General features: G+C 40.0%; 1 protein-coding gene across 4 annotated transcripts in view; it reads right to left on the reverse strand.

Moving 5' to 3' along the window:
- Positions 1-1,439: 1,439 nt before the first annotated feature.
- LOC131137773 (glucocorticoid receptor-like) overlaps positions 1,440-25,219 on the reverse strand; it is a 64,879-nt gene continuing 41,099 nt past the window's right edge. For 2 of the 4 annotated variants that reach the window (XM_058086030.2, XM_078787505.1), the window contains exons 3-10: positions 24,420-24,595; positions 23,234-23,260; positions 16,988-17,104; positions 13,848-14,126; positions 10,035-10,179; positions 8,192-8,322; positions 6,854-7,011; positions 3,873-5,341 (exon numbers count right to left, since the gene is read on the reverse strand). In XM_058086030.2, coding sequence (XP_057942013.2) covers positions 5,189-5,341; positions 6,854-7,011; positions 8,192-8,322; positions 10,035-10,179; positions 13,848-14,126; positions 16,988-17,104; positions 23,234-23,260; positions 24,420-24,595 — 1,186 coding nt within the window. In that variant the 3' untranslated portion in view covers positions 3,873-5,188. Of the gene's footprint in view, positions 2,152-3,872; positions 5,342-6,853; positions 7,012-8,191; positions 8,323-10,034; positions 10,180-13,847; positions 14,127-16,987; positions 17,105-23,233; positions 23,261-24,419; positions 24,596-25,219 lie in introns of those variants that run through there. The other 2 variants (XR_013625138.1, XM_058086032.2) reach the window with 2 other exon arrangements.

The raw sequence follows: 25,219 nt of genomic DNA on the forward strand, positions 1-25,219 counted from the left end.
CTCTCGAAAATATCTCCTATTAAAATATATTATTCTTATTCTATTGAACAATCACCAAAAATTTGTACTATGGCTCTCCGTATTTGGCTGAAAATGCCTAAAATGGTGGCTAAAGTTGGGAAATGTGTGTTTTTTTTTCTGGGTTGTAAAATGTCTTCTTGCTAATACATTTTATACCGCTGAAAAGCCACATTCTTACCCTTTTAAATGTCTCATTTGTAAGAAATTTTTTGGGATGAAATAAATCTACAAAAACAGCTGGAGTTGGACTGCAATCCCACAGCTGGGTGGGTCTCGTAGGAGTTGCAGGGTTGCCTTTTAGTGTGACGTTTTCCTTGTTTTGCTGTGAGTATAACATTGTAAAATTATTTATTTTCATCTTCACAGTGTTCCCTCGCTCTATCGCGGTTCACTTTTTTGCAGATTTTTTTTCACTGCTACCGGCCCTTTAAGAAGAATTGCATTGTGAAATCTCCTCCTTCCCTTTGCCGTTTGTCTGCAGTGCCCATTGTTTTCTGCCAATCAATCTGCTTTGTGACATCCTGCCGTGTCTCCTTGCTCCCTTGTGAATGACCTTTCAATTGAAAGGATGTGGACACCAACAGGAGTACTGCAGCAATATGGTTTAACAAGGATACAGAAATCCTACAGCACAGTGGAACGGCGCCAGGAAGAAAAGGCAAGGCCATCGGAGTGGAAAAATATGACTGAGAGACTTAATAATTTCTTGTGTCCGACCTGGAGTTTGATGATTAAAATTGAAATGAAGGTTTGAACTTTTTTGAAAGTGTTTAAATAAGACAAAAATTGCAAAAAATGTATAAAAAGTACAAAGTGGATGGGTTTTACAGCCTTAAAACTCAATATATGGATTTCACATGGAACACTGTAATATTATGTAATAGTATGAAATACCTTTACCCTTTCATGTTACAATTTAGCTAACTTTTTCCTCATAAAATCTGAATATTTTCTCATACATTAATAAGAAATCACAAATTCGACCTTTGTCAATTGTTCTTACAATTACTACTTCATTTTTTGTTATTTTAACGCTTTTTTAACATCACAAATTCATTTTTTTCACATAAAATATCTAAACTCTTATATTAATTTTTTTTCTTTAATTAATTAATTATCAATACAGTAATCCCTCGTTTATCACTACTAATTGGTTGTGTTTATCACAACTGTGATAAGTGAAAATCGCTTTACGGACTTCTAAATACGTTTTTTAATATTATTATTAGAGACCTCTACACATGAAATAGCACCCCGATATAGTAGACAGAATCAAGAGCAGATTAAAAGATGAATAAAATTTGTGCATGTGGATATAAATGTTGGGGTGGGGTGGGGTGGCAGGCAGACAGGAAGTGATGTCGAGGGTTCAGAGTTTGATTTTAGCTTAGTGTGGGTTATTGCAGCAACAGCCCGTTTTTCGTTTTTTTTTTTTTTTTTTTTCCAGAAGGATTGTTGTGCTTGTTGTGATCGGGTCTGGTGTTTGTGTGTCTCACAATTGTTTTTTTTTTTTTTTTCCCTCAAAGTTTCCCCCCTAAAATTCCCCCCCCCCCCCCGCCTTCCAACAGCATAAAATGCACCGGCATCGTCCCAATCTGCCAAACACAAATATTCCCAACCTTTCACCTAGTGTATGTGTGTGTCAAGAGGCCTGCTGTGCTGTGAGTTCCAAGTCTCACACACACACACAAATGACCAGTCGCCATGGTAACACTCACTACCTGCTCTGTTAACTGCCATTCGGAGCTTGGAGCACTGAAATCAATGTGTTCCACATTAAAGTAAGCAAAGGGAGGAGGGGCTTATTAGTAGCACAGTTTCATCAGGCACTGTTTTTTTTTTTTTTTTTTTTTTCGTATGCAAAAAAAAATGTACCTCGAAGAGCCTGCATAGGGGCAATAAAAAATACATTTTCTGTCCTTTGCAAAAATACAAGTTGTGTTATGCATCTGAAGTAAAAGAGCTAGGAGAGGCTACCATCAGTTTACCTGCAGTACTTTTGAAGCTGGTGTGACAATCTCATCATGAAGAGCACCCTGAAGCTAATGGCCGCTACTGCATCAGCACACATTTGAAAGAAGAAGCCATTCATGATGTCAAACCTGCAGTGACCGAGCCTGAGCTTTGTACCTGTAATATAGAATAGAGCTTCATGGGGTTTTCTGCATTTTTTTTTCTTCTTTTTACACTTTACCAAATGAAATAAAAAAAAAATATTACAGTACATACAATATATGTTCATATGCGTCTTTTAACTGGTTCGCACATTATGAAATAAAAATGGATGCTGGGGAAGATTTAACATTTTTTTTTAATGTCAAATTCAACATTTACCCCGGGATCGAACTGCATCCTTTGCGTACTTGTACTTGTATTTGCCTGCACAGCCACTTTTTCATGTAATTTCTCGTGTACAAGACACACTTTAGAGAAATAGTTTAGAGGGAAAAACAGATTTGTACCTACATATACATTAAACCACACAAAAACATATTGTGGCAAGCACAGGTAGCTCTTTATTTAAATGGAGCCAATCATGATTCATGAATTCGTCACACAGCAACTTAACACTCAGAAGGTAGCTAAGGAATATACAATATTTATTCAATCCACCAGAGCCAGCCTCCTTCTGGTGGACTGTGGCAGTTGAAGCCATTAAAATAGTTGGGTTTTTTTCAAAACCTGTATTGGTGCTTGGATAGGATATTAAGTTGCTGTGTGATGATTTTAGCCTTCTTTTTTTAGGATTACAGAGCGAGTCAGACTTTTATGTTGAGTAATAACGAGACCGTGAGGACCAGGTAGCTCTTTATTTAAATGGAGCCAATCATGATTTATGAAGTCGTCACACAGCATCTTAACACTCAGAAGGTAGCTAAGGAATATACCATATTTATTCAATCCACCAGAGCCAGCCTCCTTCTGGTGGACAGAGGCAGTTGAAGCCATTAAAATAGTTGTTGTTTTTTTCAAAACCTGTATTAGTGCTTGGATAGGATATTAAGTTGCTGTGTGATGATTTTAGCCTTCTTTTTTTAGGATTACAGAGCGAGTCAGACTTTTATATTGAGTAATAACGAGACCGTGAGGACCAGGTCGCTATTTATTTAAATGGAGCCAATCATGATTCATGAAGTCGTCACACAGCAACTTAACACTCAGAAGGTAGCTAAGGAATATACAATATTTATTCAACCCACCAGAGCCAGCCTCCTTCTGGTGGACAGAGGCAGTTGAAGCCATTAAAATAGTTGGGGTTTTTTTTCAAAACCTGTATTGGTGCTTGGATAGGATATTAAGTTGCTGTGTGATGATTTTAGCCTTCTTTTTTTAGGATTACAGAGCGAGTCAGACTTTTATGTTGAGTAATAACGAGACCGTGAGGACCAGGTAGCTATTTATTTAAATGGAGCCAATCATGATTTATGAATTCGTCACACAGTAACTTAACACTCAGAAGGTAGCTAAGGAATATACAATATTTATTCAATCCACCAGAGCCAGTCTCCTTCTGGTGGACAGAGGCAGTTGAAGCCATTAAAACAGTTGTTGTTTTTTCAAAACCTGTATTAGTGCTTGGATAGGATATTAAGTTGCTGTGTGATGATTTTAGCCTTCTTTTTTAGGATTACAGAGCGAGTCAGACTTTTATGTTGAGTAATAACGAGACCGTGAGGACCAGGTAGCTATTTATTTAAATGGAGCCAATCATGATTTATGAAGTCGTCACACAGCAACTTAACACTCAGAAGGTAGCTAAGGAATATACCATATTTATTCAATCCACCAGAGCCAGCCTCCTTCTGGTGGACAGAGGCAGTTGAAGCCATTAAAATATTTTTTTTTCAAAACCTATATTAGTGCTTGGATAGGATATTAAGTTGCTGTGTGATGATTTTAGCCTTCTTTTTTTAGGATTACAGAGTGAGTCAGACTTTTATATTGAGTAATAACGAGACCGTAAGGACCAGGTAGCTCTTTATTTAAATGGAGCCAATCATGATTCATGAAGTCGTCACACAGCAACTTAACACTCAGAAGGTAGCTAAGGAATATACAATATTTATTCACTCCACCAGAGCCAGTTGAAGCCATTAAAATAGTTGTTGTTTTTTTCAAAACCTGTATTGTTTTTTGGATATGATATTAAGTTGCTGTGTGATGATTTTAGCCTTCTTTTTTTTTAGGATTACAGAGTGAGTCAGACTTTTATATTGAGTAATAACCTCCAGCAATTTCCGATGGGTTGACAAGCTTGTCGTGATTTTCCCAATTTCGGCTTGTGATTGGCTCCTGCCAAAGAAAGAGCTAACGTGTCCTCACTGAAAAAAAAAAAGCGGAAAATTACGGTCATTTATAAATACTGCACTAAGAGCGCCATTTTTATTTGGTTATGTAAGCACAAATATTTTTTTCCCTTCCCTAAAATTTCAACATACTTTTTCTCGTAAAATTGCATTAGTCAACTTTTTGTTGTTGTTGTTTGTTTTTTTGTTAAAATTGTGTTTTTCATTAAAAAAAAAAAAAATCTGTTAAGGTTGCAAAAGCTGTGACTCCTCTTTCTGGTAATCAAACTAGTAGCAATATTGTGTACTTAAAACAACCAAAAGAAACATCTGAGGAGCTTAGCAAGCTGAAAGGCACTCGTTCCCCTTGTCACATACACGCTGTTGTTGCTAAATGCTAAATGGACAATGTGCATACAATCAGTGGACAATATGGGGGGGGGTGTACTTTGTCATTTAGGTGGTATAGGTGTGTAGAAACTCACATGGAAATGACTACATTCCGAGGGTTAGGCGGCACGAGTTGACAAACAGTTGGCGTGGATTTGGGTGTTTGGGGGTTTGGGGGGGGGGGGTGTATTTTGGGGTAAAGACATTTGAGGATGTCTCAAGGTGAAAGCGTGATATAAACAGCATTAAGTCGCAGGAGGATGGAAGGAGGAGGCAAAATCTGTTCTCTGAAGTCCTCGCAAACCTGAGAGTAGATGAGGAGGCGGGGCTTCTGACGCTTTGAGGTCCATCCAATGCCAATAATAATAATAATAATAATAATTAAGCCCACACACACACTTTAGCAAAAAGACAGTCAGGATTTGTGTGTGTATGTTTTTTTTTTTTTTTTTTTTTTTTTTTTAAGGCATGGCTATAGAATTTTAAGGCGGTCACTTCTGATGAAAAAGGAGCTGCTTGACGCTCCCGTCTTTGACTTTTGGTATCTGGTTGGTGATGATCTCCACCAGCATCTCTGGGAATTCCACACTCAGGGTTTTATTCACAAACGTGTAGAAGCAAATCTGGAGCAGCCCCTCCACGATCTGCAACACATTAGTAAATACTCAATGTCGCTTTCTATGGAGGTGCATAGTTCAAGGAACTCTGGAAAAAAACAGGAATTTGAAGTTTCAAAATAAGGCGTTACTGTCACAATATGGTTGTAATCATGTGTGCATTTTAACATTAAGCCTTTATGAAGCAGGTACTCAAACTGAGGTCTCCCTAAAGAGAGTCAAGCTTTTCTTCCAGTCACTCACACACACACACACACACACACACACTAGTAAGAGATGCAGCTATATGAGCATATTTTCTTGAAAAACATTTTTTGGCGTCTTATATTCGGGTCAATACAGTCACCAACATACTACCAACTTAACTTTTAAACGACTTTAAAACTTTATTGACATTATTAATAAATTTCAATCATCACCACTTGACTATTTCTCATAATAATTAGTAACAAATCTATGAATGCATAATATGATATAATAATACTAATAATCGTTATTTGTAATTAATTGGATGATTATGCATATATAATTGTATAAATCATAACATGGTAAAATAAAAGACAGTAATGAGTCTAGTTCAGGGGTGGGCAAACTTTTTGACTCGCATTGATATGACAAAATTTACGGGGGGGGGGGGGGGCAGACCATATATTTTACACGTAACAGTCCACCTGGTATTATTGTATCTGTAAAATTGTCATGCAATCTGCTATTATTATTTCTTATTTTATATTTATATTTAAATATTTTAAAAATAATAAAATATTATAATAATTACAATAAAATTAAAATAATAATTATTATATTATTATGTCAAATATGCAAATATAACAATAATATTATATATAATTAATATAATAATTAGCATTAATATAATAATTATAATAATCATAATAGTTCTAATAATAATTATAATAATCTAATAATAATCTAATAATAATCTAATAATAATAATAATTATTATTATTATGTGCTTGTGTCCCTTTTTTCAGGAGCACTTTGTAAACAACAGACCATGTCAAAAAACGAAATTGATAAAACCATCAAAAGAAAATTAAAATAATAATTATTATATTATTATTATGTCAAATATGCAAATATAACAATAATATTATATATAATTAATATAATAATTAGCATTAATATAATAATTATGATAATCATAATAGTTCTAATAATAATTATAATAATCTAATAATAATCTAATAATAATCTAATAATAATCTAATAATAATCTAATAATAATCTAATAATAATCTAATAATAATCTAATAATAATAATTATTATTATTATTATGTGCTTGTGTCCCTTTTTTCAGGAGCATTTTGTAAACAACAGACCATGTCAAAAAACGAAATTGATAAAACCATCAAAAGGTTGGCTCAGGCCATGATGCCAGGTTGTATGTTGAGTTTAAACGAAATACTTTGGAAAGATTGGGCGGGCCGTATTCAAACACTTGGCGGGCCGGATGTGGCCCCCGGACCGTAGTTTGCCCACCCCTGGTCTAGTTGCAACAGCAACATGACAAAATGTACCTCTTGCATGGAGTCCAGTAGCTTAGTTAGCTGGTAGAAGCGTTGCCAGTTCTGACTGGTGTTCTCCTCCCGCTTTACGATGGCTTTTCCTAATTCCTTGATGTACGTCATCCTGATCTCGTCAAACACCGCCTGACTCTTCAGGCCATCTTTAGGAACTTTGGGAACGCACACAACAAGGATAGTTAGTTAGTGGAGGGTTTCAAATATGAGCTTATTTTGGTTCGATAGGAATACCACTTTTTGTGCTTTCCTGTAAAATGACAATTCTCATAATTAAAATAAAAAAATGCATTATATAACTTGGCTTAATTTATAATGTTACAAAAAATAATAAATAAATAAAAAATAGATACAAAAATAAATGTATGGCTTAAAAAATTCAACAAAAATAATTTATCTCAAAAAGTACTAAAATGTATTTTTTCCTCAAAAAAATTTTCCTCGTAAAAAATAAATACAGTAGTATTTTGAACAAGAACTCACAATGAGCAGAAATCACAGCAGGTCATGAGGCTAAAATCACCACACAGCAGCTTACAAAAGGCACCTCAGAAATATATTTAAGTACATATTTAAGTACCGATACAAATTTAAAATAATAAACTATTTTAACGTTTTCCCATCATGCATTTTTACCCAGTAGAACAGTTAGCTCATGAGCTCCCCCTGGTGGACACAGGGAACTCAATGAATCATTGCGGTTCCCCTGCTTCCGAGGACAATGAACTGATGTGCTGGGAAGAAATGCATGATGGGAAAAGGTTAAAATAGTTGATTTATTTCTCTTTATTTATCTTTGCTACATTTTGAGTGTTAAGTTACTGTGTGATGATTTTAGCATTCTATCTAATCTGACACCGACTGTTTTGAGTATAATGGATGTAAAAATGCTTTCAATTAATATTTGACCTTAATTCCACGTCACCAATCAAGTAAAGAGTAGAAATGCCCATCCATTCATTGAATTGTTATTAAGGCTGTTAAAAATAAAGTTGCTCATCGTGAATCTAATTTTGCCTGCAGTAAAAAAAAAAAAAAAAAAAAATTCAAGAGCTCCAACCAAAGTTGTCCTGACCTGATCATTTTTCCCTCCCTTGAAGGAATACAGAATAAAAATAGCTGAAATGCTGCCAGTCACCATGGTGGAAATGTCATTTCCCTGTGCAGCGCTTTCTTTGCCTTTTTCTAAGTGCATCTTTAAGCCTGTCAATCATCCCCAGTGAGGCGGAAAGAAGTGGAGATTCACTCGGGAGGGCTGTTGCTCACTTAATGTATAATTTTAGACTATTTAAGACCACCTTTGATGTAGGAAACATGTGCTTTAAAGTGCATTACCCGTGCTGAGCAGCAGCAGCACCTTCATGCACAGATATTCATCGTAGGACACCTCCAGACGCACAAACTCGTTGCAGATCTTCAGCATCTGCTCGCACTGCTCCGTCATGAAGGGCAGCTTCATGCGCTCTCTGAGGAAGGGAGGTCACATGGTGAGAGATATTTTTCGCTAATGCAACTCTGACCTGAAACAGCAGCGAAAGTTGGCGGAAAAAACTCCTATATTGTCAATGCCAGAGAAGATGCGTGTTTTTCCACTTTTCTGACCTATAAATATTATTATAGTTAGAATGTTCTGTTCTCGTGTTAAACCATTCCAAAGTTTCAGATAATGAGGTCTGCGCATTTGGAAATGAGCCCTGAAAAAAGTTTGAGATGGCTCAAAACACTCCGTTTCAAAAGGCGTGGTAAAACTGCTCCCTTTGTGATGTCACAGAGGGGAGGACTTCCTTATATGTGACCAATCACAGTGGTTGGAATAAATTAAAACAGACCATTTTGGCAGGAAGCACAAATCAGAGGATACAGCTGAATAGGTGCAGATTCTGGAAAATCTAAAAAGTTTTTCTGTACGGGTTATTGTGTGTAGCTGCTAGCTGCTCTATAGGAAACCAAAACTCAATGCAAAAGGGTCGAAAATTAGCATAATGGGTCCCCTTTAACCACCAAGCGTGGGCATTGAGGATTCTGTAGCACTATATATAGAGTGGTTAGCGCGCAGACCTCACAGCTAGGAGACAAGGGTTCAATTCCACCCTCGGCCATCTCATCGCATGTTCTCCCTGTGCATGCGTGGGTTTTCTCCGGGTACTCCGGTTTCCTCCCACATTCCAAAAACATGCTAGGTTAATTGGCGACTCCAAATTATCCATAGATATGAATGTGAGTGTGAATGGTTGTTTGTCTATATGTGCCCTGTGATTGGCTGGCGACCAGTCCAGAGTGTACCCCGCCTCTCGCTCGAAGACAGCTGGGATAGGCTCCAGCAACCCCCGCGTGAGGATAAGCGGTAGAAAATGAATGAATGTATGAATGAATCATTTGAGTGTTAAGTTGCTGTGTTATGAATTTAGTGCTGTTAATGTGTTCTTTGAAAGATGACACATTGTGTCAGACTGTTGACCTCTTTGACAATCTTTGACTCCAAATTGTCCATAGGTATGAATGTGAGTGTGAATGGTTGTTTGTCTATATGTGCCCGAAGACAGCTGGGATAGGCTCCAGGAAAAGCGGTAGAAAATGAATGAATGAATATATATAGAGGCTGACCACAAGATTCCGCAAGATTGAAATCCCTGTTGTAGGCTCACACTAGCTCCAACATTGAAACGGGTCTAAGTTTGGGGGTCTAACTTTTTTTTCATGCTGGATCAGACCTGGAGCCGCATTTTATTTACTGTCACAAAAACTATGCTGAATTCAAAAATGGTAAAAATGTCATTTTTCATAGGTCCCTAATAATGGGAACTGAGCTTGTGACTCCACCCTCTAGTGATGAGGAAAGCACAAAAGGGAAGCTGTTCATTCAGTCATCTTGTTTTTCCAATTTGCAACAACTCCGCTGCCCAGCAGGAGAGAAGTGCTGCAGGAGGAAAGACAAACTAGAAGAAAATAAGCTCATTTCCACGAAAGCCACAGCTGCATCATTTTCTACTTCCAAGATCAATAGTTCTCTCTTCAGAGGTCGTTGAGGTTCTATTGTGACTCCTCGTGCCAACAACATAGATTGGTGTTTTGCACCGCTGAAGTGGATCAGGTGTTTTTTTTTTCAATGTGGTTGTGTTAACTGTACCTAATGTTGCGGCCCGGGACTTGGTTAATCAAATATTATTGGAAGACATACTGATTGATGACGAGGTCGGGTGCGAAGCAGAGCACTCTCCCGTTGCACTGCTCATAGGACCTCCAGCCCAGACTGAAGGACATGAGGAAGAGCCAGGAGCACTGCAGCAACGTCATCTGGTCATCTAAGTGCAGGTTACGGAAGCCTGGAGAGGACAAATAGCAGGTCTTGATCCGACATCCACTTAATGGCTCTAATCAATTTAACACCATCGTTCTCATGTTAAACTTTACGATCTATGCATCGTGCTATTACGATGTGGGACTGTAGGAATGTCGTTTTCGTTAACGCCACAGAATGGCGTGAAGCGTCATTAGTGGTTAGCATTTATTTATTATTATTTGTTTATTTAGTATGTGTCTTCAACTGTTGTGTTTGTTAAAGAGGACTGAAAAAAACTTGCATATTATCCAGTTTATCAGTATTTTAAATCGATTAAATTTAATTTCCCTAGTATTTTTACATTGTAGAAAAACATTCATACTTCTAATCTTAATCAAATATGAAGGAACGCAAACTTCTACATCATCCTGCTAGTACACATGTACAATTTTATATACGTATAGTGAGAAATAATTAATAATTTTAGACAATTTGGTGAAAATGTCAATGAAAATATCAATAGTTAGCATTTAGTATGTGTCTTCAACTGCTGTTTGTTAAAGAAGAGTGAAAAAAAATTGCATATTATACAGTTTATCAGTATTTTAATCAATTATATTTTATTTCCATAGTATTTTTACATTGTAGAAAAACATTCATACTTCTAATCTTAATAAAATATGAAGTAACGCAAACTTCTACATCATCCTGCTAGTACACATGTACAATTTTATATACGTATAGTGATAAATAATGAATAATTTTTGACAATTTGGTGAAAATGTCAATGAAAATATCAATAGTTAGCATTTAGTATGTGTCTTCAACTGCTGTTTGTTAAAGAAGAGTGAAAAAAACTTGCATATTATCCAGTTTATCAGTATTTTAATCAATTATATTTAATTTCCATAGTATTTTTACATTGTAGAAAAACAGTCATACTTCTATAATGAATAATTTCTGACAATTTGGTGAAAATGTCAATGAAAATATCAATATTTAACATCTAACATAACTTTTTGACAGTATTCGGTCACTTTAGTGTATAATTTCTTGCAAAAACATAAACATTCATGAAATAAAAATGTACTTTAACTCAACCTTTGGCACACACATACAAATATAAGTCGGTATGAAATTGAGTCATTTGTTTCAAAGGGTAACTGTGTTATGTAAGAGCCGCCCCCCCCCCCCACCCACTACGAGTCGGCCTTCGATATCAACTGTGGAAAGATGCCAGCTGGGACAAAGCACACACACACACACACACACACACATAAAAACAAGGAAATGCAAAGAACAAAAATCTGGAGTTACAATTCCATGGGTCTGATTTGAGTTTTTCTACGTCAAAGAAATATGATCCGAAGTTATTGTCTCGCCAATCAAAGCGGGAATAACCTCGAGAGAGATTTTTTGCAGAGATTAGCGGGTCATGTGCTTTTCTTTCTCATGATCACGAAGCAGCGCTTTCGATTCACAACGCTTCTGTGTCGTCATGTTTTTTGGCCATTTTCTCAAGCTCTCTCATTCTCATTCTCCCTCATGACTCATGCTGTGATTCTGACAATGTCACGCATCTCAAAAAAAGCATGTCGCCATCACCTGCTCTTATTGGCCCGTTTTGGATTGCTACATTTTAGAATGCCTTCTTTCAATAAGCGGTCATCCGCATAAAAAGGAGCCTTCATGCGTCCTTTAGCGTTTTTACATGATGAGCTAACAGTACAAGTCAAGTGCCTCTTCAAAGCCAATCATCCTACCGGTGTTCCGTCTCGCATGGCCCAAAGCGCCAATTGAAGCACCTTTTAGTATCTGCGGGGGCAAACAAGCCGTTTCTAATGTTTGATTATGTTTGGAATGATGATGATGATGATGATGGCGAAGACCTACAGCGCATGTGGCTTCTGTTTCATCTTAACAATCATGTCAATCAACAATCGTCAACAGTTCAACCTTGGTATCTTCCTGGACGCCACCCTTTCATTTGAACCCCACATCAAACAGTTAACCCGGACTGCATTCTTCCATCTAAACCAGGGGTCTCAAACTGGAGCTCGGGTCTGGGTGAGACTGGGCCGCATCAGGTTTTACAAAAAAAAATAAATAAAACGCATTTATTAAAAACAAAAAAAAATTTTAAACTTCGCTTTGGTTGCAATTTTCTACAAGAAAAGCTCTGATAAAACATTCCACTGTTCTCAAATATCTTACTTTTTATTTTTCTGCACAAAATAAGATGAAAAATAAATAAACAAATCAAGAATAAAGAAAATCAATCAGTAATAAATAAATATAATAATCATAATAATAATAAAACGGCAAATAATAAAAACGTAAGAAACCACATATAGTTGGTGGGTAGACAAATTATTTTTTTCAGATTAAAATGAACAAAGCATTATTAGAGCCCTGTAGACATGACAAAACACGACTATAGTCACATTTATACTCTTTTTATTTACAACATATTGCGCAACTGCAGGGTCTTGAGACACATGCTAACTCGCAAACTAGAGCGCTAGCGACCTAAACGGTAGCCTTCAAGTTATTTCCTTTAAACTTAAATAGCCACTTAAATACCACTTCCACACGGATAGGGAGGATAACTATTAACAGTTATTTAACCTTTAACATGAACATGAATCAAACGTAATAATTTTTTCTGGGTACATGATACCATACAGCATCCATATCAAACTTGCGCAAACATTAAAGTTTCATATCAAGGCGGGGGCCTCAAACTAGTGTCCTGCGGGCCACATTTGGCCCGCGGGCCGCGTGTTTGAGACCCCTGGTCTACATGAACGCTGAGAGATGAATACCTGGATACCCTGCAAGTATCCTGACTATGTCACATTATTTTCAACCACGTTTGCGGGCCGCATGTTTGAGACCCCTGATCTAAACCCTCAATAAACTACAATATATTCAGAACTCTGCGCTGCCCGCCTCCTCACCTCCACCCGCTCCCGTGAACACATTACCCCTGTCCTCCAAAACCTCCACTGGCTCCCCATTCCCCAATGCATTCACTTCAAAATTCTTCTCATCACCTACAAAGCCCTCCACGATCTGACCCCCCCCCCCATATCTCACAGACCTGCTCCATCCACACAATCCCCCCCGCGTCCACTTCGCTCCTCAGACTCAAACCTCCTGGCACTCCCCTGTAAGACCAAACTCCGAACCTGGGGAGACAGAGCCTTCTCCATCGCTGCCCCCCCACCCTGACTGCTGTGCCCCGCCCCGCTTTTACTCATGTTTTAACTGTGTGTTAACCAATGAATGTTGTATTTTGGTGTGTCTTCTATTCTGTTTACTTCCTTTATTCAACTCCATTCTTCTGTAAAGTGTCTTTGAGTATTTTGAAAAGCGCTATACAAATAAAATGTATTATTATTATTATTATTATTATTATTATTATTATTATTATTATTATTATTATTATTATTATTATTATTATTATTATTATAATTATTATTATTATTATTATTAAACTTCCCACATACGTATATGGTTCCTTGCCTTATACAACAGCTCCCTTTGGAGTCCAATTTGTTTGTCCGTGCGCCATGTAAATAAATAACTGACTTTTGTGGCCAGGCTGTCCTCCTACGGTGTCAATGACAAGCTGTGAACGCGACCACCAGCTCTATAGTCGAGCACCAAATGAAATGCCAAGCAAGGGCGAAGCGGGCTCGTCATTACCTGGCAGCGACTTTGCCCACTTGACCGCAGAGATGACCTGCTGTCCGCCGAGCTTGTTGAGCGTGGACATGAGGCGTGACGACGTGTCAGGCAGGGTGCCATCGTAGCCCGAGTAAATGATCTCGGGCTCGATCGCCTTGAGCACCGACAGCATGGAGGGTGTCAGTTGGGGCATGCAGGCGGGGATGACCGCCACCTGCATGGAGGGGACGTGCTCCGGCGGTAATGGAGGGCCCTCCTTTGTTTTCATCGTCTTCATCAACTTCTTGTTTTTCCTTGCTGGTGAGACAAAAGGAGGGAGTTTAGTTTATATTCCTTTTATGAAGAACAAAATAACAAAGACTTTTGGACAGCAAATTAAAGACAACATAACATCTCCTCCTATTGGTGCATGTGGGACTGACAGGAAGAAAAGCTCTGACTTGCTTGGGAAGAAGTCGTACCTGCTGGTTTGCAAATATATAATCCCGCTTATCCTCACCAGGCTCATAGGAGTATGCTGGAGCCTATCCCAGCTGACTTCGGGTGTGAGGCGGGGTACACCCTGGACTGGTCGCCAGCCAATCACAGGGCACATATGACACACTGTGTCATCTTTCAAAGAACACATTAACAGCACTAAATTCATAACACAGCAACTTAACACTCAAATGATTCATTCATACATTCATTCATTTTCTACCGCTTATCCTCATGCGGGGGTTGCTGGAGCCTATCCCACCTGTCTCCAGGTACACCCTGGACTGGTCGCTAGCCAATCACAGGGCACATATGACACACTGTGTCATCTTTCAAAGAACACATTAACAGCACTAAATTCATAACACAGCAACTTAACACTCAAATGATTCATTCATACATTCATTCATTTTCTACCGCTTATCCTCATGCGGGGGTTGCTGGAGCCTATCCCACCTGTCTCCAAGTACACCCTGGACTGGTCGCCAGCCAATCACAGGGCACATATAGACAAACAACCATTCACACTGCACGGGGAGAACATGCAAACTCCACACAGGGTGGAATTGAACTTGGGTCTCCAAGCTGTGTGGGCTGCGTGCTAACCACTCCAGCCCATTGTATGTAAATTTTCATCCATTTCTTATGCCGCTAATCCTCACTAGGGTTACGGCTATGCTAGAGCCTATCCCAACTTTTTGTACACCCTGGACTGGTTGCCAGCCAATCACAGGGCACATATAGACAAACAACCATTCACACTCACATTCATACCTATGGACAATTTGGAGTCGCTAATTAACCTAGCATGTTTTTGGAATGTGGGAGGAAACCCACACATGCACGGGGAGAACATGCAAACTCCACACAGAGATGGCCGAAGGTGGAATCGAACCCTGGTCCTCCTAGCTGTGAGGTCTTCGCACTAACCACTCAACCGCCGGTGCACCGAACATGTTCTCTTTTATTCTGTAGTTGCATCATCACCTCTTTTTTGCTTCTAGCGCAAAAAAAAATGTAAAATATGTATAAGTACGTCTTCCTTTAGTTCTGTGTGAATGTCCACAAAGCAGAACCACTCAGTGGATATCTATGTAGGTTAATGAGGACAACACTGATGTTTTTATTTAGACAGATGTGTTGTGTCATTCCTTGGCTGATCCATCGGGACTTGTCAGAGATTACATGCAATCACTGTGGCGAGCGTCGGAGAAAAGGAAAATAACTCAGTCAAGGGATTTGATGGACAAGCAGTGCTGTAAGTGTAGCTCTTAGTTGCCATGGAAACGCCAGGAGTGAAAATTAAAGGTGGAAAAGAGTGTAAATGTGTGTCCATGCTAACCCCCGATATGTGTTCAAGTCCCCGTCTTCAGTCCCCACTCAGCTCCCACTGAATTATAGAGATGCTCTCTATTGCATTTCACCGATACAGTCGTTCCTTGTTTGTTTGTTGCGATTAATTGATTCCAGACCCGACCGCGATAAGGACATTTCCGCCAAGTATCATTCAATATTAATAAATTAAATACTGTCATAGTTAGAGCATAAAAAAACCTGTTTATGACATTCTAAATATGCAAGCTACCAAGCTAACTAGTTAGCCTCTGTAATTTACTCATTCTAATTTTGTGCCCTGTGAGTGCGAATGGTTGTCTATATGTGCCCTGTGATTGGCTGGCTGGCCACCAGTCCAGGGTGTACCCCGCCTCTCGCCCGAAGAAAGCTGGGATAGGCTCCAGCACGCCTGTGACCCTAGTGAGGATAAGCGGTATAGAAAATGGATACATTTAAGAACGAATTTCAAACGTAGTGAGGAAAAAGTAAAAAGCCAGAACTTTACCACTTCCACACAGAAGTGGAGGAGAAGCAGTAGGAGATTTAGATCAAGTCGGACATGCCATGGCTGACTACATGCAGTGAGAAAGTAATCTAATCTTCATCATTTTCAATATTTTTGGACTAATATTTGAGACGGCGGCACGGCGGACGAGTGGTTAGCGCGCCAACCTCACAGCTAGGAGACCAGGGTTCAATTCCACCCTCGGAGTTTGCATGTTCTCCCCGTGCATGCGTGGGTTTTTTTCCGGGTGCTCCGGTTTCCTCCCACATTCCAAAAACATGCTAGGTTGATTAGCGACTCCAAATTGTCCATAGGTATGAATGTGAGTGTGAATGGTTGTTTGTCTATATGTGCCCTGTGATTGGCTGGCCACCAGTCCAGGGTGTACCCCGCCTCTTGCCCAAAGACAGCTGGAATAGGCTCCAGCACCCCTGTGACCCTCGTGAGGATAAGCGGTAGAAAATGAATGAATGAATGAATATTTGAGACCAAGAGATCCAGAGGTCTAGAGAAAGGGTGTCCAAGGTGCAGCCTGGGGGGCATTTGCGGCCTGCAGAACATTGTAGAAATAAAATTCAACCAAAAAGACATGATGAAAGTTTGGGGCGTCCCTGGTCCAGAGCATGTAAACCAATAGGTGGCATCAAACAACTTCTCCCAAAGCCAAAGTCAGAGCTTTTCTTCCTGCAACTCACTCAACCTGGCAATGAGATATAATAAATCCTGCTTGGAGTTAATTTATTCACTACATTCACACAAATTGTGATCCACAAATTGTGAGGAATTTGATGGGAGAATTTCGTAGGACTAAGCTACGAGTTAGTTGGCTCTATTTGCTTACCGTCTAAATTCATTCCAGCTTGAAGGCATTTGCGGAAGCGGCAGGCCGGACAGTTCTTCCTGCGGATCTTATCGATGATGCAGTCGTTCCTCCCGGCACATAGGTAGTTGTGCTGACCTATTTTAAAAACACAGAAAAAGCGATAGATGTGTAGCAGTATTGACATTGGGGGTGGGGGGGCACACAGCCACAAATCACCTGTTGGTACTGCAGTTGTCAGAACGAGTTTGTACGTGATTGTTGATCATCATGAACAATCAGACATAACGAACCCACTCCCTCTCAACCGTACATGATTTCATAGATATAAGGTCAGCATTCCTCATACTTGAATGAAAACCCAGTAAACCCTACATGAGCAAGCACAGAAGAAAAGGAAATAAAAAAAAACCCTGTCAGGAAGGAAAACCTGGGGCGGCTGTCTGCCTTGAGCAAGATAGAGAGACAGAGAATGTTAGAAAGAGAGAAAACAGAATAGAGGGATTGGTGTTTATCTGTAATAATAAGTGTGTCAATAAAATTTAATACAGTGCAAAAACTAAAGATTATATATATATATATATAGACAAACAACCATTCACACTCACATTCATACCTATGGACAATTTGGAGTCGCTAATTAACCTAGCATGTTTTTGGAATGTGGGAGGAAACCGGAGTACCCGGAGAAAACCCACGCATGCACGGGGGAGAACATGCAAACTCCACACAGAGATGGCAGAGGGTGGGGAAAAGACAAAATAAGAAGCCAAAAAGTTACCGCTTCCACACAAAATAGGAGGAGAACTCATTCATTCATTTTCTACCGCTTTTTCCTCACAAGGGTCGCGGGGGTTGCTGGAGCCTATCCCAGCTGTCTTTGGGCGAGAGAGGCGGGGTACACCCTGGACTGCAAACAACCATTCACACTCACATTCATACCTATGGACAATTTGGAGTCGCTAATTAACCTAGCATGTTTTTGGAATGTGGGAGGAAACCGGAGTACCCGGAGAAAACCCACGCATGCACGGGGAGAACATGCAAACTCCACACAAAGATGGCAGAGGGTGGGGAAAGACAAAATAAGAAGCCAAAAAGTTACCGCTTCCACACAAAATAGGAGGAGAACTCATTCATTAATTTTCTACCGCTTTTTCCTCACGAGGATCGCGGGGGTTGCTGGAGCCTATCCCAGCTGTCTTTGGGCGAGAGAGGCGGGGTACACCCTGGACTGCAAACAACCATTCACACTCACATTCATACCTATGGACAATTTGGAGTCGCTAATTAACCTAGCATGTTTTTGGAATGTGGGAGGAAACCGGAGTACCCGGAGAAAACCCACGCATGCACGGGGAGAACATGCAAACTCCACACAAAGATGGCAGAGGGTGGGGAAAGACAAAATAAGAAGCCAAAAAGTTACCGCTTCCACACAAAATAGGAGGAGAACTCATTCATTAATTTTCTACCGCTTTTTCCTCACGAGGATCGCGGGGGTTGCTGGAGCCTATCCCAGCTGTCTTTGGGCGAGAGAGGCGGGGTACACCCTGGACTGCAAACAACCATTCACACTCACATTCATACCTATGGACAATTTGGAGTCGCTAATTAACCTAGCATGTTTTTGGAATGTGGGAGGAAACCGGAGTACCCGGAGAAAACCCACGCATGCACGGGGAGAACATGCAAACTCTGGCCGAGGCTGGAATTGAACCCTGGTCTCCTAGCTGTGAGGTCTGCGCGCTAACCACCGCCGTGCCATCACTCTTTCTTTTTCAAAATATATAAATTGAAAAAAAAATCATTGAATGAAGCCTATTAGTCGTAAAAAAAAAACTAACTCAAGCCAAGGTGAAACTGAACTTTGAACCCCTGACATCACTTCCTCTCCTTCCCTCACTGAGCTCCTCTCAGTTCCATCTGAGCAGTCCATTTCATTCTTAAATATTTTATCGAGTAATTTGACTTGAAAGTTAATTATAGGGGTGTTATATCATGTCTAGGGGGCTCTAATAATGCTAAACACATGTTTACAAGGTCGTAAACAGGTGTTCTATGCTGTAACACTGAAAATATTCACGCCGTTTTAGCGAGCTTGGTTTTGGTGAAAAACGTAGGAATCCACAAGTCAACAAGAAAAAAAAAAACTATATAAATACTAGCTGATACCATACATCTCATGTATCTGGTCGAGTTTAAAAGTTCTATCGTTCTAATTAAGTACAGTGACTGCAGTCGCCTCAAAGGACTGGAGTATCAAAATATCAACATTTTCATAGAATCCATCATACAGCATTAAGATGTGTTATCATCATCTCAGGAATCGATAGTTTAGTATCGACCCGCACCTCTCTGCCCTTTAGTACTGCATGACTGCAATTGTAAAACAACACATGACATCATGTCCACTTTCACTACTTGATGCATCCATGAGCTCCATAGAGTTAAAACCACCTTAGATAAATGCATATAAACATTTATGACATAAGGATTAGCATGTTTAATACCCTTTACGCTTTATGGACAGCAAGTGAGGTCACTCGCGTTGACCTACGATTAATTATGAATGCATCATAATGTGCTTTGTTTTGAGAAATGTTTTTAATGCACATGTCGTCCTTGTGTGAGCGTCACATGAATCTCTATCTGGGTCAGCATCAGACAGAAGACTCCATGGACTGTGAATGACACAATGGAGTCCTCCTGAGTCTGCTACTCCGAGTACCGTGTATAAATGTATGGAGCCTCAATGGATTTACTGGAAGAGTCACAAGCTCGACTAATGGATTTTATCTTTTGCTGTCATCCCAAAACAATGTATTCCCGAAAAGGGCTTCCTCTTCCTTGATGGGGATTTTTCGTGTGCATATGAAGACGTTAAAACGGCATGGTGGGCTTCATACATTGTGTATACAACAATGGACAGGCCACAGCACGCAGCAATGATTTATGCACTATTTTTTTTTAATTTTGCCCATCATTCACAATCCAGTCCTCAGGTTAAAAAAAAAATGCTGACGGAAAACGAGCATCTTTGTAGTGAAATTGAAAGCGAGGTATCTACTCCTCCGTCTGTGCATGATGCTGAGACGAGCGTTTAGCGAGGCGTCGTGTTAGCCCGCTAAAGATAAAAATAATTTTTCATGTCAGCTGCTTCAATAATAATAATATTGCAGTAGCTTAGTTGATATACATGTCAGTTATGAAACTGGAACACTGTTTTTTTATTTTTTATGTTTTCCCCAGGGCGGCACGGTGGGCAAGTGGTTAGCGCGCACAGACCTCACAGCTAGGAGACCAGGGTTCAATTCCACCCTTGGCCATCTCCGTGTGGAGTTTGCATGTTCTCCCCGTGCATGTGTGGGTTTTCTCCGGGTACTCCGGTTTCCTCCAACATTCCAAAAACATGCTAGGTTAATTAGCGACTCCAAATTGTCCATAGGTATGAATGTGAGTGTGAATGGTTGTTTGTCTATATGTGCCCTGTGATTGGCTAGCGACCAGTCCGGGGTGTACCCCGCCTCAAGCCCGAAGACAGCTGGGATAGGCTCCAGCACCCCCCGCGACCCTTGTGAGGATAAGCGGTAAAAAATGAATGAATGAGTTCTCCTCCTATTTTGTGTGGAAGCGGTAACTTTTTGGCTTCTTATTTTGTCTTTCCCCACCTTCGGCCATCTCTGTGTGGAGTTTGCATGTTCTCCCCGTGCATGCGTGGGTTTTCTCCGGGTACTCCGGTTTCCTCCCACATTCCAAAAACATGCTAGGTTAATTAGTGACTCCAAATTGTCCATAGGTATGAATGTGAGTGTGAATGGTTGTTTGTCTATATGTGCCCTGTGATTGGCTGGCGACCAGTCCAGAGTGTACCCTTCCTCTCGCCCGAAGACAGCTGGGATAGGCTCCAGCACCCCCCGCGACCTTCGTGAGGATAAGCGGTAAAAAATTAATGAATGTTTTCCCCATGTTAAAGGTTAAATAACTGTTAATAGTTATCCTCCCTATCCGTGTGGAAGTGGTATTTAAGTTTAGAGGAAATAACTTGAAGGCTACCGTTTAGGTCGCTAGCTCTCTAGTTTGCGAGTTAGCATGTGTCTCAAAACCCTGCAGTTGCGCAATATGTTGTAAATAAAAAGAAAATGAATGTTTTCCCCATGATGTCCTTTGCTAGCTAGCGCATATTAACCCGTTTTCTCGTGCCGGAATTCGCAGAAAACTGACAAAAATATGTATTCATGTTCAACATAAGTCAAGTTCGAAAACAGTGCAGTTCCCCTTTAAGTGGCTATGTTTTTCATTAACAAAATCCGACCTAAACTCAGCTCATGGGACAAAGTGGGGGGGTAAGTCACCGTTAATGGGGATGTCATACAACTTAATGACAAAAAAAAATCCCTCTAAAGAGAGTTTACAATAAAACATTGCACACTGCCACTTTCATATTACTGTATTAATTCAAAGTAGCGATGCCATAGTTCACAATCTGATTGGCTTCTGTTTGCAAACAAAAATATCTCTAAACAAAAATAGTTCATCATGTTTGTTTGCTTCTGACATGACTACAAAAAATCACTTGACAGTCACAAAACTATCCGTACAAAACAACCACATCCAATCTACATAAACTCTGTGATTTTGCAGGAAGTCATCGCCAAAAAAACACCAGTGGCGTAAAACCGCCATCTGTGGTGTCAAAAAGTAGCAGCTGAAGCTCAGTTAGTCAGTCCAATACTCTCTGCTCCGCTACGGCTACTTAACAGGGCCCACAACACCACCGCCGCATTAAATATGAAGGAAAACTCGCACACTAAATCTCCTAACCCCGAGTACAAGCGAAAGGACCCGCTGCTTCCATAATCAACATCTCTGCATATTTGCTACAGAAACATAAATAATACATAGATTAGAGAGCGTATGGACTGTGCGTGGACTGTGATGTGGATCATCATTCCCCCGGTGCCATTTCTGCATCGTGACTTAAATTGAAAAGTTTTACTTTGAAAGAATTGTTTTCTTATCTGAATGAGGGATTACGCTTACAGTCTACCGCAGGGGTCTCAAACATGCGGCACTAGTTTGAGGCCCCCCGCCTTGATATGAAAGTTTAATGTTAGTGCGGCCCGCGCAAGTTTGATATGGATGCTGTATGGTATCATGTACCCAGAAAAAATTATTACGTTTGATTAATGTTCATGTTAAAGGTTAAATAACTGTTAATAGTTATCCTCCCTATCCGTGTGGAAGTGGTAAGTTTTTGGCTATTTAAGTTGAAAGGAAATAACTTGAAGGCTACCATTTAGGTCGCTAGCTCTCTAGTTTGCGAGTTAGCATGTGTCTCAAGACCCTGCAGTTGCGCAATATGTTGTAAATAAAAAGAGTATAAATGTGACTATAGTCGTGTTTTGTCATGTCTACAGGGCTCTAATAATGCTTTGTTCATTTTAATCTGAAAAAAATAATTTGTCTACCCACCAACTATATGCGGTTTCTTAAGTTTTTATTATTTGTTGTTTTATTATTATAATTATTATATTTATGTATTACTCATTGATTGATTTTCTTTATTCTTGATTTGTTTATTTATTTTTCATCTTATTTTGTGTAGAAAAATAAAAAGTAAGATATTTGAGAACAGTGGAATGTTTTATCAGAGCTTTTATTGTAGATAATTGGAACCAAGGCGAAGTTTTTTAATTTTTTTTTTTTTAATAAATGCGTTTTTTTTTTGAAAACCTGATGCGGCCCAGTCTCACCCAGACCCTAGCTCCAGTGGCCCCCCAAGTAAATTGAGTTTGAGACCCCTGGTCTACCGCATCTCTCAGAAGACGTTATCTTGCTAATTAAACCCTGGCAGTACTTCTAAAAGGTCTCCAAGTGACAGTATCGCAGTAATATGTGTAGTTTTGTGACTGGTTTTATAATCTGGATATGATCTGGAATGAATGAATTCCCTTTAATGTGTTTCCTATGAGACAATTGTTGGGAAGTTTGAACATGGTAGTCAAGCAGCCACATGGAACCCTGTCTGAATGACCAAGTGGTTCATTCCAAATCAAAAGCAAAGCGTATAAAAATCCCTCACACGTCATTTGAAGGCTTGAATGAACAATTGCATGCATTAGTAGAAGAAGAAGTAGAAGAAGAAGAAGAAGAAGAGGCTGAGCATGAGGACAAAGCAGAGTTACAGGGACAAATGATCATAAAGAGCATCATATTGTGATTATTAGCAGCATGATTAGCATTATTAAAGGTGCTTTTATTTACCATCTGTCTTTTGTCGTGCTCTCCATCCTTCGGCAATGAGACAACGACCACAAAATGGAGAGCGGAGGTGGGTTGTTTGAGAGCGGGGCGGGAGGAGAAAAACAAACAAACAAAAAATAACAGATATAACATTCTGAGAAAAGTAAAAAAAAAAAAAAAAAAAAGGCCTTCAAAGTTGAGTTGCAGTAATGCGGCCTAGTTAAGGTATGTGGAAACAAAGACATTTCTTTAGCGATGTTTTTTTTCTTGCAGCCAAAAGACGACAAAAGAGAAAATGTGTAGTCATGCAAAAACTTCATGGACCAAAGCTGAAAACCACAGCGCTATGCAAGCTAGCACAGCTAAAAAAGTATGTGATGTTTGTCCTGTCAGGTGGAGGTGCTGGGATCATTGGAGGCTTAAGGCCCCCCCCAACAGAGGTCATAACCTACTGAGGTCACATATTCCGCCACTAAACATGCATGACCTGCGGGACAAGTTCGATGCCTCGCCCTTAGACCATACATACAATCACCGAAGACGCCATGTTTACATTTGGTGGTAAACTTCAGTTCGGATTGTGAAACAATGTCCACTGAGGAATGAGGCTTGATCAATTATGGGAAAATTAATCGATTAATCATTCATTCATTCATTCATTTTCTACCGCTTTTCCTCACGAGGGTCGCGGGGGGTGCTGGAGCCTAACCCAGCTGTCTTCAGACGAGAGGCGGGGTACACCCTGAGCTGGTCGCCAGCCAATCACAGGGCACATATAGACAAACAACCATTCACACTCACATTCATACCTATGGACAATTTGGAGTCGCTAATTAACCTAGCATGTTTTTGGAATGAAAAAACACCGGAGAAAAAACCCACGCATGCAGGGGAAGAACATGCAAACTCCACTCAGAGATAGCCGAGGGTGGAATTGAACCCTGGTCTCCTAGCTGTGAGGTCTGCGCGCTAACCACTCGACCGCCGTGCCGCCAATCGATTAATCAGTTAAGTCAATTTCTAATTCACAGAATAAAAAGTGCTAACTATTACACTGGGTGTTTTACTCTTCACTAAAGTGTGTTATAGAGTGGGAAACACTACAAGTGGGACATTTTTGACCCCCCCCCCCCCCCAAGCCGTGAACCAAACCGTACCACTTGTTGTAAACATGGCGCCTGTTGTGTTATCAGAATAAAACACTAACCTTCCACGGCCCTCTTGAAGAACACCTTGCAGCTGCCGCAGGTTACCACCCCGTAGTGGCATCCGGAGGCTTCGTCCGAGCACACCAAACACACCTTGTGGGCCTGTCCGTTGGGTTTGGACTGGCCCTGCACCACCACAGAACTGCTGGACACGGCTGCCGCTCTTGGTGATGATCTGGAAGAGAAAGAATATACAGTATGACTTTTGAAAGTGTGGAAATAAATGCGGAACAGGTTGAAGTTTTATTGATGGCATTTTGACTGCAAAGAGATACAGTGATGCCCTGTGATTGGCTGGCCACCAGTCCAGGGTGTACCCCGCCTCTCGCCCGAAGACAGCTGGGATAGGCTCCAGCACCCCCTGCGACCCTCATGAGGAAAAGCGGTAGAAAATGAATGAATGAATGACATTGATGCCCATTGCTGTGCTGTGAATAATAATATAACACTTTCATAGTTGGCAGCATAGAAAACCTGTTTATTACTTATTAAAGCCCTGCTCGCATGAAATAGCACCCCTATAGTCACCTTTACACATCGGTTATTCTTTGCTTTCGGCTACCGTTGTTTTGTAAATCAATTTTAGAAGCCTTCATAGTCAAAATCCCAATGACGTGCGTTGTTAGCTAGCTCATATTAACTAGTTTTCCCGTGTTATAATGCATAGAAAAGAGAAAGACATATGCGTTTGCATTAAGTTTGCAGTTCCCCTTTAAAAAAAAAGGGTTTCAAACAGGAGTGGAGAAGAAGGACAAAGTAAGAAACAAAACAATATACCACTTCCACACGGAATAGGAGT

Source organism: Doryrhamphus excisus, linkage group LG21 (genome assembly GCF_037039965.1).
Source record: "Doryrhamphus excisus strain RoL-2023G ecotype Guam linkage group LG21, RoL_Dexc_Guam_v1.1, whole genome shotgun sequence".
Taxonomy (NCBI): Eukaryota; Metazoa; Chordata; class Actinopteri; order Syngnathiformes; family Syngnathidae; genus Doryrhamphus; species Doryrhamphus excisus.